The 14,793-nt window shown below is 47.1% G+C and overlaps 2 protein-coding genes across 2 annotated transcripts in view; both read right to left on the bottom strand.

The window, feature by feature from the left end:
• The window catches only part of EEIG1 (estrogen-induced osteoclastogenesis regulator 1), a 45,221-nt gene extending 44,376 nt beyond the window's left edge, over positions 1–845 (bottom strand). The window contains exon 1 of the mRNA XM_084650066.1: positions 806–845. The gene's annotated coding sequence lies outside the window, so the exon portion shown is untranslated. The remainder of the gene's footprint in view (positions 1–805) is intronic.
• Positions 846–9,000: 8,155 nt separating this feature from the next.
• On the bottom strand, positions 9,001–14,745 carry NAIF1 (nuclear apoptosis inducing factor 1). Its single transcript, XM_084649678.1, has 2 exons — positions 13,713–14,745; positions 9,001–11,418 (listed from the first exon to the last, which is right to left on the bottom strand). The coding sequence occupies exons 1-2, from the start codon at positions 14,221–14,223 to the stop codon at positions 10,946–10,948; spliced, it is 984 nt and encodes a 327-aa protein (XP_084505804.1). The 5' UTR covers positions 14,224–14,745; the 3' UTR covers positions 9,001–10,945.
• Positions 14,746–14,793: the final 48 nt, after the last annotated feature.

The raw sequence follows: 14,793 nt of genomic DNA, 5'->3' as shown, positions 1-14,793 counted from the left end.
TCCAGTTAGCCCGCTTCAGAGATCCCTTTCCCCCTTTTCTGCCTACTGCCCCTGGGTTGCTCTCTATTTTGGAAGAAGTGTTTAATACTCATCTGTTCTAGAACCATTTTTATCCATAAATCTCAAAGCACTGTACAAAGGAAGGCAAGTCTAACAGCTGATCTGATGAAAAACCGGGAAGAAATATTGGTGAAATGCGGAGGGGGGGGGGTAAGTCAGAGCTCTTCGGGAAGTTTCAGTATTTTGACCCTCTCCACACACACACACACACGAAACTTGCAATTTTTCTTCTCCGTTTTTTCCCAACTAGCGCGAATAATAAAGCGTGTCCCCCCCCCCCCCCCGGGTCAGGGGCACCAGAGCGAGTCCTCACGACAGCCAAGTTCATGCGGCCGGACCCATTTTCACCACGGTGCCCACTTCAACCCGCCGAAAGCCCAGGGACTAAACACGGCGGCAAGGGGAGCCGGCTGCAAGCGCCTTGTCCACACGAGGGGGTCGGGCCACGCTGGGGCTGGGCTTCTCTGATACATGCGATGAGCCGAGTCCGGTCTCTGCCCGCCTCCGCCTCCCCGCGCAACCAGCCCAGCCCGCTGCCGGCCGCCCACGGCGGCCTCGCCAGGGGCCACCGCGGCAGGAGCAGCCCGAACCCTGCCGCGGCCCCCGCCCGCCACGGCCCGGTTCGAGCTCCCGGCCCGGTTCCGCTCGGCCGGCCGCGCCTCTGCACCGTGAGCGGAGCGCCCTCCCCCGCCCCGCGGCATGTGGACGGCGCGGCCACGGGACCCGCCACCGGCCCCGCTCTCACCTTCTGCCCGCGCCCCGCAGAGCCGCCGCCGCCGCCGCCCGCCCGCCCCGCAACCCCGGCGAGCGCGCCTACGCCAAGTGCGCCCGCCACGCCAATGGCGTAGAGAGTGGCAGGCCCCCGCGGGCCCGCCAAGCTTTGAGAATACGAAAGCCCAGACAACACCCCCCCCCACACGCCCTTCCTTCTCACGGGGGCTGGGGGGGGGGGAGAGTGGCGCCATCGGATTGGGCAGAGGCAAAGGCACAAACTCCTAGCCCTGGGTTCGGATTGGCTGCTACAGCACGGTTAGGGGGAGGAAGGAAAGAGCTTAGGGGCTTAGTGATTGGAGGAGGTAACTGTCAATCTTCTTAAAAACCATCCCCTTTCGTCTTGATTCAGGTGAAAGAGAAAGGGGAGGGGGAAAAAGGAGACAGACAAGAGAGGGAGAGGGAAAGGGAAAGGGAAAGGTGGGTGGGGAGAGAAAAAGAGGAAGAGGGGAAGAAAGGTAGAGGGAAATCTGACTGGCAGATAAAGGGTAGAAGAGAGGGGGCTGGAATCAGGAGAAGAGGGGGAGAAAAGTTAGATGGGGAATAAAAAGATCTAAAATGGAGAGCAAGTCAGGGAAACTGAGGGGGACAGGACCATGCAGGAAACGGACACGGCAGCACCACCACACCTTCAGTAATCATTAGGCAGGCTGCCCCCAAAATCACGTGATGGGATTAGGAAGCACAAGATTTTTAAAGCAATTAGACACTTGTGGGGCTTTATTTGCGTTTTGGGGTTGGAGACTCGGGGGGTGCATTCGTGTCATGTTTTCTAGCTTTTCTCTGCAGCCACGAAGGCTAGAAAGTTACTTTTATTTCTAAATGAAAGCTGGGAGTCTTGCCTTGTCACATGACGTCAGGAGATGGTGCCTAACTCCCACTGATTTCACCTAAATACTTGAGAGGACGTGGGCCTAGGTCTTTAAAGAAAACCATCAAATATCACGAGGCTTGTGATAACTTATTGGTGATGACAATAACACTTATATTTAGCCCTTCCATAGCACTCTACGTCTGCCCCGAGCCCTTAATTCACACAGCTCTCTGATCCCATTGACTACTATTGGCCTGGATTCAGGAAGGTCCTTCAGCACATTCCTAACTTCAAGCATGTAAATCATTTATATTACTATTTATTTATCTGTTTGTATTATGGTAATGCCTAGGCGGTCCAGTCATGGCCCAAGTCCCAATTTTGCTAGGACCAGTACAAACAGAACAAAAAGATGGTCCCGGTCCCAAAGGGCTTACAATCATCATTGGGACTTATGGACTTGATGTTAGGGATGTGCTTAAGGGCCTTCTAGAATCAGGACCATTACCCACATAGTGATAGAGAAACTGAGGCCTAGAGAAGGGAGGTGACTTGCCCAGTGTCATACAGCAAGTCTGGCAGAGACAGGATGAAAACCCAGGAGTCCTGGCTCCCATTGCCAGTCTCCCATTGCTCCTATTAAACATCTAGAATCACTGCCTTTAATCACTAATGCTGACAATACCAAGAACTATTAAATTATTTCCCCTCCAGTATGAAATATTTTTTCAGTGACAGAAAAAGCACATGGAAACGTACTTGGACCCAGTGATATCTTCAGGTCTGATTAGGGTGAACACTTTGCCATGCTGATTCTTGCTCACACACACAGGGTTAAACTGATTGTCAAATTCAGGGTCAGGAATTAATTGTTTTCCTCCCGGCCTCTTGGCAGGCGCCTATGAGGTGAGCGTGATGGAGGGGGTTAACTTTTCAGCACAGCCTTGAGCAGGGGGGAACCCTTTTTAAGATTAAGGGGTTGTATCCCATACCCTGTAAATTGATGTCTTGTGCTTACAAGGGCAACCAGGCGTTGGTGGATATTAACTCTTTCCACCTCCTATTCCTTGATTTAATAGAAATGCCATGGTGAAGAGTCAAATCTGCTGGACATTTTAAATCTGCCAAGCTGTGAAAGGTGTGGAGGTCCTTGTAGAATTTTGGAAGTGTTTCAAGGTCACCTCTCCTTTTGCATGCTTTCTGTAAGATCCACTGTCAGAAGTATGGTGTATCCACTTTCATCACTAGAGAAAGGATTAATTGTCCCTTTAGTAGGCCACTAGGGATATCTATTGTGATTCACTCATCAATAACTCCCCTAAGGACTTATCTCCTTTGTTTATAGCAATCAGGACTGGATGTTAAAATTTACAGAGATTTTAAGCCCTGCTGTTCTCACGCATATTTACTCTACAGCTTTGTCAGAAATATCTCTTGAAAACCTCAATGTTTGCTTTATAATTAATTGAATAATGTGCCTGACGTTGAAAATAAATTAACTTGGAAAAATGCCCAGAGAATTGCTGAACAGTCTGCAATATAACAACTGTAGTTCGATTCTCAGAGATATATGTCTCTCTAACAAAGGAAGTGTCATGAAACTGGGATTAAACTCTTGGGACACAGATTCTTCATTATTCTGAAACTCTCCATGTTGGTATTTCTGTATTTTTACTGCACATTTGTGTCTTGATAAATTAGAATCTTCAAAGGGCCAGTAATTAGGGAAGCATGATTTAGGGTGTACTGATGAGTAAAGATGTAATTAACTAGTGAGTTCCATGAAGATATCATAGGGATTATAATGAAAGCGTATAGCATCTCCAAGTCCTTAGCTCTTTAGACTCAAGCAGGTGCAAAATCCTGCTCCCCACGTTCCCGGAAGTCAGGAGCAGCATGGCTAGACCACCCCATGCTCAGCTCCACAGACAGCACATTACTTTCAGGGTGCAGGTCAAAATCGCTCACTTTGGATCAAATTTATATGTAGGGTAAACCCATATAAATTAAGGGAGTGATCTCAGAGATTAAGATGAACCAGATCTTCAGGTCTGTCTACGCATTGTTCAGCTAAGGACCCAAGAAAGGGTAGGCCAGGGGTAAAGGTGACCTTTCCCTCCTCCCAGGCCTGAGGAAAGCCAGGGTTTGATTTGGTCCAACACACAAGATAGAGCAGCCTCCAGGCTGCCCAAAATTGAGTTTGTTTTTAACCACCCCATAGGGCATACTACGTTTTGGACACGATCCTCTTCCTGAGATACCCCTTATTCAGAGGGGAGGGGTTTGTATAGCTGGCTTTGGTATTTCTACACACCACTCCTTGATTTCATCACACTGAAGGAATCCCTAGCTGTTCAGGCTCTGGCCCATAGTTTTTACGTCCCTGATTGCCTGGCTCCATCCTTTTTAAAAACCTGAGCTCCTCTTTCTTCCTCAAAAACGATTATATATCAGAGGAATTAGATTGGTTTTGTACAGAACCCTGGTTACACCTAATCCAGTGAACAGTATCTAGCTCTGATCCCTTTTGGAAAATATGATTGCTCTGAAGAATATGCTACATCAGCTTGTTCTGGTCAGACAGGAAGTTTGGAGGTGACTTAATGGACGTGTTCATAATTATGGAGGTGTATAATAGAGTGCACTGGGTAGCAGGATATAAAAGTGAGGAAATGGAGAGTGAATTCAAGCAGAACAAGTAGCTGTGAAGTTGCCAAGTAACGGCTACCAATGATTACAGGTACAGGTAGGAAATAATTTTAAGAGACAGAAATATATTTTGGGGGAGGGGGAGAAGAGGGAAAAGAATTGAGGGAGATAGTGAAAAAGCAAGGATAAAGTGAGGTGAGATAAATTTTAACGGGGGCTGGGCTGGGTGAAATGAGATTAGATAGATAGATATGGTCAGTAAAGCGTGCAAAGCCTTTGGGGATCCATTTAGTCCTATTACTTAGACTGGGAGTCTCCAATCAGTATATCAACAAGCCTTGTAAAATAGATAGTTTCCTCCTCTGGAAAACACTTTCAGCCAAACACTGAAGACTTGGAAACCAAATTATATACAGTCATTGTTACAATATAAGCATAGTAATGGACCTGTTCCAGTACAGCTTATAACTACAGTTATAATAGTTTTAATGAGTTTTCCATGTTATCGTACAAAGAATATAACTGTTACCACTAAATTAATTATGCTGTATAAATGTATTCTTCATACTGCTGCCAAATATTGATTATGCCTACAATGCACCTGCTTTAGGTAGCCATACCAGATACTGTGGGATAGGTACCTGCACTGCTTCTCCAATGCTTGCAGAGAGCTCCGTGTGGGACAGTAGTGACCCCACACTAGGATGGCTAGTGGGAATACACTGCATTGTTGCACCTTGCATCACCAGTGCAAGCTGCAACAGCATAGTGCAGAGGACGCCTCAGTGTCAAGTTACTGCAGAGAGATGCACCCCATTTATAGAGCTCAGGAGTTGGAGAGCTACTGGGAGTGGTGCAAAGGAAAATGTATGCCAAGCCTCATTAGGTAGGATTATCCCTGTGTTACTGAGTTACTTTAAGCTTGTATCTTCTCAGCTTAACTTAATAGCAGACTGTGAGCTCCTCTTTGATCTGCTTGTATTTTTGATTAGCTCTGTATGTTAATAGTATTTATGATAATAAAGGGCCATGAATTGATTTCACGCTTACCTTACCAGCCAAGTTCATAAAAGCTACACACTGGGAATGCAGCTAAGCCTGAGTGGTATGCTCCTGGTTCGAAGGGACTTGGGACACTAGTTATGGGTAAAAGGGATCATAACAATCTGGAATCAGTGTATTCCTTTCTCTGAGCCCATGGACAATCCCAAATCTCCAGCTGCCTGACCTTTCTTATTTACTGGTCTCAATATCTTCCCTTAGTGTCTTTGGTATGTTAAGTAGCTCATAGGAATCGCCCTTTGTTTCTGGGATGCACATCAACAGAAAAGAATGGCCTTAGTTTTCTCCTTCTGACATATTCCAACTTGTATCTGCCGTGCCTGAAGCCTCTGTCTTGTTTATAAAATACAGTCTTATGTTTATAGCACACTGCAATTGTGTGGGGCATTCACACTAGCTGTGGAGTTTTGCATCCATCCTACAGTTCCTGGCACTGCTCCTGGGAGTCTCACAAGCAGGTGCATGACAACCATGGCACAAAACATCTATTTACACCTATTCACATTTTTATTTGTTCCAGGGGTGCTGCAAATGGTTCTGTCTTGCACAAGGAGCTGTGCATGTGCTGCAAGGGGTAGGAGCTATACCCATCACACTCACCTGCTGATGCTATCATAGCAGTCACCAGATCCCCTCTTCCTCTTCTTCTCTACCTTTCCTCCAGCCACTATCAGATCAACTCTGGGTCTGTCTGTCCACTGTCTGTTACGGAGAGCATTGCCACCTTTGGATGGTGCCTGAGAGGGCAAGGAGCTTGTGTTTTTAATTACTGTTATTCTTTTGATGATTTAATATGCGGTTGTATAGTTTTTCTCTCTTCTTTTGTTGATTGTGTACTTGTTTTGCTTCTCTAGTGGTTGTCTTCTCTTTTTTGTGTCCCTTTAGGATGCTGAGAAGGGGTGCCTCATGGCTGAGATGTGTGCTTTACAGCATCAGTTACAAGTACTCTGAAAAGAGCAAGAAATGTATATAAAAATATTCCAGGTGGAGATAGACAATGCTTAACTCCTAACTACTTAAGCCTTGGTCCTGTCTTTACCTTCTTTCTCATTTGCCGCCTTTCTTTAACTGACCTGCCTCAGACCTGGTCTGCAGTCCCCTGGTATCCCAGCTAACGTTAAGCCTTGCCATCTCGCTTATAATACATGGAGTTTAAGAAAATAACACTTTAGAAGCTAATCACCAGACATTGCTGTGAGGAAGAAGGCAACAGCCTTGTCTATTAAAAGGGAGCTCAGGGAAGAAAGAGATTTACCTGAGAGGGGAAAGCAACCCAGACCTTCCTGTCCTAACCCACATCCTGATCCTGATCCATATGGGCAGATCCTTATGCCCATATGGAGTCTCACTGATGTTAATGAAGTTCTGCACAGGCACGGGGTCTGCCTGTGTGGATCACCTTTCAGGACTGGGACTCAAGTGGCCATGTGTCTCAGAGGTTATAGGCGAGGGAAACCTTTACTGAACTTGTTTTATTGGCAGCCATAAAGTGCAATTGATCATTTATTTACCAGTCTCCTGCCAGTTATTTTCAAGAGTGTCATGCAAAAATGGAAGGGCCTGAAATACTTAGACTTTCATACCTAGCTCAACACAACAGGCCAAATTCAGCCTTGATCTCACTTCTTGTGCAGTTACATCACAGATTAATTTGGCCAAAATAGGCTTGACAGTAAAGCTTTAAAAAATATACTGCAGGGAAAAAAATTAGACAAAGATTCAAATCATGATCATTTTGAACCTTTCTTATCACTTTGCCAGTTACTAGCTACCAAACCTATAAAGTAACTTACATGCACACCGGATATACAGGAGATACAGACATATCATGTGCTATGCTTATCAAAAACTTTGATTTCCATCCCTTTGCTTGTAAATGCATAACTGATCTGTCTTTATATCTTGTCTGTCCCTTTTATTCTGTAGTAAACTTGTTTACTAGAAATACTGTTCATTAGCAAGCACATCAAAAAAGGGAGTTCCAAATGTTCAAGTTCTTTGTCTGTTTTTGGTGGAAGGGTATGTTGTTTTGCATTCTCAGCCAACCTGTCTTTTGTTTGGACACAGGGCTTTTTTCCCCCCCTCTGCTATGCTGCATTTCTTTTCAGCTTGTCAGTCAGCCTCAAAAAGGAGAGAGAGAATTGTGAGAGGAGCAAATAGAATCATAGGAGATAGAGATTGGGGAGACTTTTTAGATCAGTCTGGTATGTCTCCCTGCCAGTGCAACTGTAGGGCTTTCCAGCTGTAGGATTTAAAACATATATGTTAATAATTGATTGCTCATGGCTGAACTAAGATCTCAGTGGAATGCCTGGCCATGTTATCAGCTGCAGCAATTTCTCCATTCTGTTATATGGTGCCATCTGCAGGAGAGAATTGAAATGAATTCTGAGTGTACATCACCAGCCAGCTGAACACCTTTAAAACTATATATTTGCTCCAGGGGTAGACTGGCACACGTAAAGCAACCTGGCCAATCTGGAATGGCCTCTGATGGACCAGAGACCACTTCAAGGTTTATCTCCCAAACCTCCAACACTTGAAATGTGTGCTATATACCACTGACAAACCAGAATTCCCAGTAGTGTTTACTCTATAGCATTGTTTCCTAGCTTTGGTGATTTACGCTACAGATCCTCAAATCACATTTGTAGGATACTCTTTCACATCTGCTGTGTCCTGTTGGAGAAGAACATCCTTGCTTGGTACATTCCTGAATGGCTGTCCTCAGTCCAGGCAGCTTGCTACTGAACTCTCCAGTTCCAACGAAGAGCAGCAGGCTTGGGGCATAGATCAGCATCCTGGATACTTTGCTTCTTCTTTTCTGTCCCTATTGGGCACTATTTTTGTGTTCAATCAGTATAACACCCTCTTCTCCCCTAAACCACAGTTGGGATACCTTCTTGTGATGTTTCCCTTTACTATCTAGTTTTCAGCCTGAGTGCACTATTTTTTTCTTTATTCCTCATAGGGCTCCACTAAACCAATCAATGATCAATGGTTGCGCTCTAGACAGGCAGCTTGTACTATATTTAAAATATTGCTGCAGTTTTTTCATGAGTGAGAATTTATGTACACAATTTACATTTGAATGCTATTGATTTGTGTTAGCACAATATTTCTCCCTGACATACAAATTGGTGTTTCCAAGTGCCAGGCATTCAACTACCTGTAGTAACTATTTGCAGTAAGATGCATTACAGAAACCACTTCTTGGGCTGCAGTCATTGAAAAAGTTAATGTAAGTCAATTCTAAAGCCTTATAAATGCCAGCACTTTGTCCTTTATTATTCTAGGATGTTACACTGCATCCAGCTCATGACAGATGAATACAATGTGATTTTCATGAGTCATCGTTGTCTGTCATAAACAGAAAGAAAAGGAGGACTTGTGGCACCTTAGAGACTAACCAATTTATTTGAGCATGAGCTTTCGTGAGCTACAGCTCACTTCATCGGATGCAATGTAGCATCCGTGAGCTGTAGCTCACGAAAGCTCATGCTCAAATAAATTGGTTAGTCTCTAAGGTGCCACAAGTACTCCTTTTCTTTTTGCTTAACTTTGGTATTTCCCGACTTTTGAGTCCTTTTCTGCCTTGTGTCATATTTTTTTCCCTATGGAAAATACGGATATACTGAGAGCGATTTACCAAAAAAAATCATTTTTATTAAAAATTCATATTGGTATTCATATTCACAAGTGACGTAAAACCAAACAGATATGATGCAGTGTCTGTTTTAAAAATAAACTGCAACTGAGTCATTGATTTGATTCCACAGGGTTTGAGAGAAACAAGCCAAGAAAATTGTACTGATGTGGTTAGATGGTGAACAAGGTGGGAAAGCCAGTGATGGTGCTTTTCTGACTCAGGAGTGGAAGACTGAATGAATGGGTGAAGGATCTTCCATGGGCCAAAGCTTTCAAACAACACTGTTCATTATCCCTTCCTCCTCCTTCCAAGAGACAGTTGAACTACCAATAAAATAAAGGTTATTAAATATAGCAATATCCCATGTACTGGTCGGTTAAGGGCCCCATCAATATTTCCATCATAGAAAGATATATTCAGGGGTTTATAATTTAATTGTGCACATTCATTCCATCATGAATTTCAGCTCACTGCTTCTCAGCCCTACAGAGAGTTCAACAGCAAACTTAACTCAGCTTTATAAAGTTCAATTTTAACAGTAATATTTGGCAAGTATTAATCCGTAATTTTGACTCATTGGTTCTGCAAGTGGGGGGGGGGGCAGAAGGAAGACATTAACAATAAAATTATTATTTTTTTAAACAAATCAATAATCTTCTACACATGTTGAGGTGAAGCTTTTCATCTGAAATAAAAAAAATTCATTTATGAAGTTGGTGCATATCTATAACAACCACATTCACACTATCAAGTCAACTGCCTAACTGCTCTTACTTCGTTCCGGGCCCCAAAAGCCAGAACAGCTCAAAAAGGAGGAAGGGTAGTAGGTGTGAAGGATCATTTTTTCCCCAATATAATCTTAAGAAAAAGGTTTGGGGCCAAATCCCATAGTCCTTAGGCAGTCAAAATGCCTACTGAAGTCAACTGTATATTGACTAAAGACAACAGAATTTGTTTCTAATGCCTTAAAAATACAAAATAAATGACAAACTGTAAACAAAAACCAACCTCCCTCCCACACTGTTGAAATAGCAAATAGTTGACAAACTCACACAAGCAAAGACTTTTAGATTTATGGCTCTGCTGAAAACTCCATATTTTCCCCACCTTGTTGTGGTAACATACTGCACAGATTTCAAACTATACTGCAGTACCTAGTCCACTGGTTTCATCTGTATGTAAACCTACCCGAATGAAATTCATATTTATTCATTCTCTTAAGTACTAAGAGACATTTAATACACATGTAAAAACACCTCTGCTAGGTTTGGATGAAATTCACCACGGTGCAGAAGGCCAGCAGAGGCCTTTGAGAGCTAAAGTGGGACTTCCATGGGATTTAGGTTGTCGACAGGCCTTGTGCAGGTCCTCTGTACAGGGCTGACTTTCACCCTTAGAGAGCAGCATCCACAAACCTCCAGCACAGAGATGTGGCTGCACCACCTCAGGTACCATATTATTACTCTACAAATGTCCAGCAAGAGACTGGACTGCATTAGCTCCTCTGTACTATCTGGGCACCTTCAAAGATGAGCCATGCCTGCAAGACACTCCGTGTGTTAGAAGCCAGTTAAAGGCTGTATGCCTTGGGAAGAGGTGTCGTTTTTTAAGATAGAAATAAAAATAATTGTCTTTTTAGAAATCTATATGGAAAAAATATTTGTCTTTAAAAAAAAAACAAAAACAAATCCAACAACACTAACTTCCAAGTTTAATCACATATCCTGGCTCCCATCCTGGATGTTGAGTCCACAGAAGCAGATAGTGCAGGATCATCACAGAAAAAGATGCTGTCCAGGAACAGCTTTTGACCCCAGAGGACGGGAACTCAACCAATCCACAATGACAAGAGAAGATCTTGTCCCTCCTACCTCTGACCCAGTGTGTCCAACAGCAGCAAATGTAGCTCTTTTGAGAGAAGAGTCCAGTCGGTCCCTATTTCATTGGATGATGCCATCTTGTTGCCCATTCTGGGCCACATGGCTGGGGTCAGCAGTTACCGAAGGATTGGGTGTATTACTTTGCAGGAATCGACGGAAGTCCTTGATCATGGGGCGTAAGATCTGGATGAGGGCACTCAGAGCAGCCTGGGTCCCTTCCATAGCCTGCGCCTGACGCTCTTGTGCGCATGCCTGCACCTCCTGAGAGCGACGGATCATCTGCAGCAGGTCATTTTGCTGTTCCAAGTGCTGGGCGATCTCCTTCACATGTAGGTTGGTCACTCGCTGCTCCTGCAGGAGCTTGGCTGAATTTAGGGCAATTCGGCTCTTCAGCTCCTGGGGTTTCATGGATGCCTCAGCTTGATGTGCCATCATCTCCAAGGGTGCTTCAGCAGTAACAGTTGTGGGAGCCTCTGTCGTGCAGTACTCCACCACTCCATCCTCCAGACTATGGTAAGTTGTCTCTGCAGGAACTAGGCACAAATGAAAAGTCAGAGACTGCAGCTCTTTGGGTGAAGGTCTACAGCAGGGGTTCTCAACCTTTTTCTTTGTGAGGCCCCCCCAATATGCTATAAAAACTCCATGGCCCCACATGTGTCACAATAACAGGGTAGCAACAGGGCAACTGCCTGGGGCCCCAAGCCACAGGAGCCTCCACAAAACTACATTGCTCAGGCTTTGGCTTTCTGCCCAGGGCCCTGGTGAGTCTAATGCTGGCCCCACTTGGCAGCCCCCCGAAACCTGCTTGTGGCCTCCCAGGGGGCCTTGGACCCCTGGTTGAGAACCACTGGTCTATAGAACACCACTAACAAATGTAAGTGCCAGGGGTTTAGTGCAGGGGTGGGCAAACTACGGCTCGCAGGCCATGTCAGATTAAAACAGATTAAAACGTCTGTCCCTTTAGCTCCTGCTGGGGAGCAGGGTCTGGGGCTTGCCCTGATCCATGCTGCTCCCAGAAGCAAAGGCATGTCCCCACTCCACCTCCTACACGTAGGAGCAGCCAAACGGCTCCGTGTGCTGCCCCCGACCCAAGCGCCGCCCCCACAGCTCCCATTGGCTGGGAACCATGGCCAATGGGAGCTGCAGGGGCGGCGCCTGCGGACGGGGCAGCACGCAAAGCTGCCTGGCTGCGCTTCTGCGTAGGAGCTGAAGGAGGGACATACTGCTGCTTCCAGGAGCTGCTTGAGGTAAGCACCGCCCAGAGCCTGCACCCCTGACCTCCTTCCGCACCCCAACCCTCTGCTCCAGCCGTGATCCCCCCTCGCGCCCTCTGAGCCCCTCGGTCCCAGCCTGGAGCACCCTCCTGCACCCCAAACCCTTCATTCCCAGCCCCACCCCAGAGCCGGAGCCCTCACTCTCCCCCGCACCCTAAACCCCTGCCCCAGCCCAGAGCCTCCTCCCACACCCTGAACTCCTCATTTCTGGCCCCACCCCAGAGCCTGCACCCCCAGCCAGAGCCCTCACCCCCTCCCACACCCCAACCTCAATTTCGTGAGCATTCATGGCCTGCCATACAATTTCCATACCCAGATGTGGCTCTCAGGCCAAAAAGTTTGCCCACCCCTGCTTTAGTGCCTGCCTAAGGAGAAAACAGAGAAGTATGTGCATGCAGAACACTAAAGAAGAAAGCTAGTCCTACAGAAGACTGATCTTTCCTGATCTGGATCTGTCCCCAGGCCTGGACAGTGCAGGGTCAAAAAGCGTAGGGAATACTCCAGTATATACCTAGATACACCACTTCTCAACCCCCAGTTCAAGAGGAGCTGTCCAAGCAACATTAATAAATAGACACAAAGGACAAGTAAGAGATGAAATGGCATTGGTCAGAATGCCTTCGACTGCTCAAGTATCCATTAGAACATCTCCACAGACCCAGAAATAGGTTTCTAAAGACAGAAGGAATAGAAATGTACTTCCATCTTCCGTAACTCACAAGGGGGTGGGGGATGGAGGAAGCGCTGGGAGTAGCCACAGAAGACAAATCTATTAATCTCAGCCGTTGCACGACAAAATAGGTTTCACTTATTCATCACAGTGTCAAAACAGCTAGGTGCTGCTGTTTCAACCTGCAGATCTCTGAACATCTAAACATCAAAAAAGCTCTGTATAAACTAGCTTAACAAATATATATAGCCAGAGGTCTCTGTAGTTTCCTATTTTGCTCCATCCTGACTGAACAGCATGAGGATCCATTCAATGGGAAGGAAAGCATAAGAAAGATATCTGTGCAGATAACCATGTTCTGTGAGCTTTTATTCTGGTCTAGAAAGCTCAGTTTTCAAGTTTTTCCTTTCTCTACTAAGCCCCCTTAATCCATCTTTGCTCCCTTTTATAATTTGTTACCCCACTCATAAGCCTGAATCAGCTTTAATCACATACAACTATGCATAGCTACTAACCATCCTATGATACAGCCTTATAGTTATCCTCCAGAGGGAGGCTGGGGCAGCCTGTTTGTTGCAAAGGTGCACTGGGATGCCAAGTCCCCAAAAGGCTGTTTGGTTTCCTTGCTCTTAAGACTGACCTTGCTGTCAAACAGGGGTGGCTTTCAGTACCTGCATATCCTGTGCCTCTATAGCACCAGGGCTTATAGGGGTGCCATTTTCACTATATTGTAAAAGATGCCACGGTTTCATTTTGCTGCCCTTTTGAGGAATGGGGGCTGCTCCGCATGGGTAGCAGGGCCCCTTCTCACTATTCATGGGATAATTGCAGGGACCCCTGTATGGCCTTCTGATCCAGCACCTTCATCAGGGGCAGCACTCACTCTGGGTCAGGGTGACAGTGGTGGTGGAGGCTGCGATGGGTATCTCAGCGCCATCCCCGGCAGTGCAGTCCCCAGTAGGCAGACTGATGATGGTGGCTTCTCCCAGCAGGTTGCAGATGCGCTGTTGCATGGGGGTGAGTATGACAGGGGTGGCTGTGGCACCAGTAGGGTCCTCGCCGTCCTGGCCCTCGCTGGCTCCATCCTGCCCTATACCACCTCCTTCCATAGCGGCCCGGACCTGCGCCACCTTGCGCCGCACCTCAGTCTTGAGGTCTGACCACTTCTTCTTGACCTCCGGCAGCTCGCGGCGGCAGGTGGCCACGGCGTTGACGCGGCGCAAGATGTCGTGCCAGGCGGCGGCCTTGGTGGCCAGCGGGACCCCCGCGTTGAAGTGGTTGATGAGCAGGTGCTTGCCCCGCTCCAGCTCCTCCACGATGATCTCCACCTCCCGCTCCGAGAAGTTCATCTTACGCTTCTTCGCTGGGGGGGGCAGGGGCGATGCCATTGCCATGGGGTCACGGGGCTGAGGGTGAGATGGGGCTGGGGGGAGCCACTCCTGCGGGGGAGATGGGAGCTCAGAAGGTCTGACAGGGGGTGGGGGGAGGGGGGCAAAGTGCCCTAGAGGGGGTTGGAAGGGCAGGAGGCCTGAGAGGAATGGGGGGCTGGGGGCCTGACAGGGAGCTGGGGGCCCAAAAGGGCCCTAGAGGAGCCTGGAAGGGCAGGAGACCTTAGAGGACCGGGGGAGGGGGGGACCAGAGAGGGGTGGAGGAGGGCTACTAGGGGCCCTGAGAGGGACGTGGGGCCTAACGGAGGCAGAGGAGGGGTGGGACCCAGGGGCCCCGAAGACCTAACAGAGTCTGGTGATCTATAGGGCCAGGAAAAATGGGGGGGCCCCAAGGGGCCTCACGGGCCCTGGGGCGCTACCCCCTTCAATAGCGAAGGATACGCAAATTGCGTACCGCGGCCACCCAGCAGGCCCCGCTAAACGGCCTCCACCCTGCGGCAGTGGCGTAATGGCTTCCAGAATTAGCCCCTTTCCTGCCTCGGCCCATTGGGCCCCCTGCTTGCCTGTCAGACATGG

This window comes from Lepidochelys olivacea (assembly GCF_965140295.1).
Source record: "Lepidochelys olivacea isolate rLepOli2 genome assembly, chromosome: 16".
NCBI lineage: Eukaryota > Metazoa > Chordata > Testudines > Cheloniidae > Lepidochelys > Lepidochelys olivacea.
The sequence above is the reverse complement of the archived record's forward strand: the minus strand, read 5'-3'. Positions and strand labels throughout refer to the sequence as shown.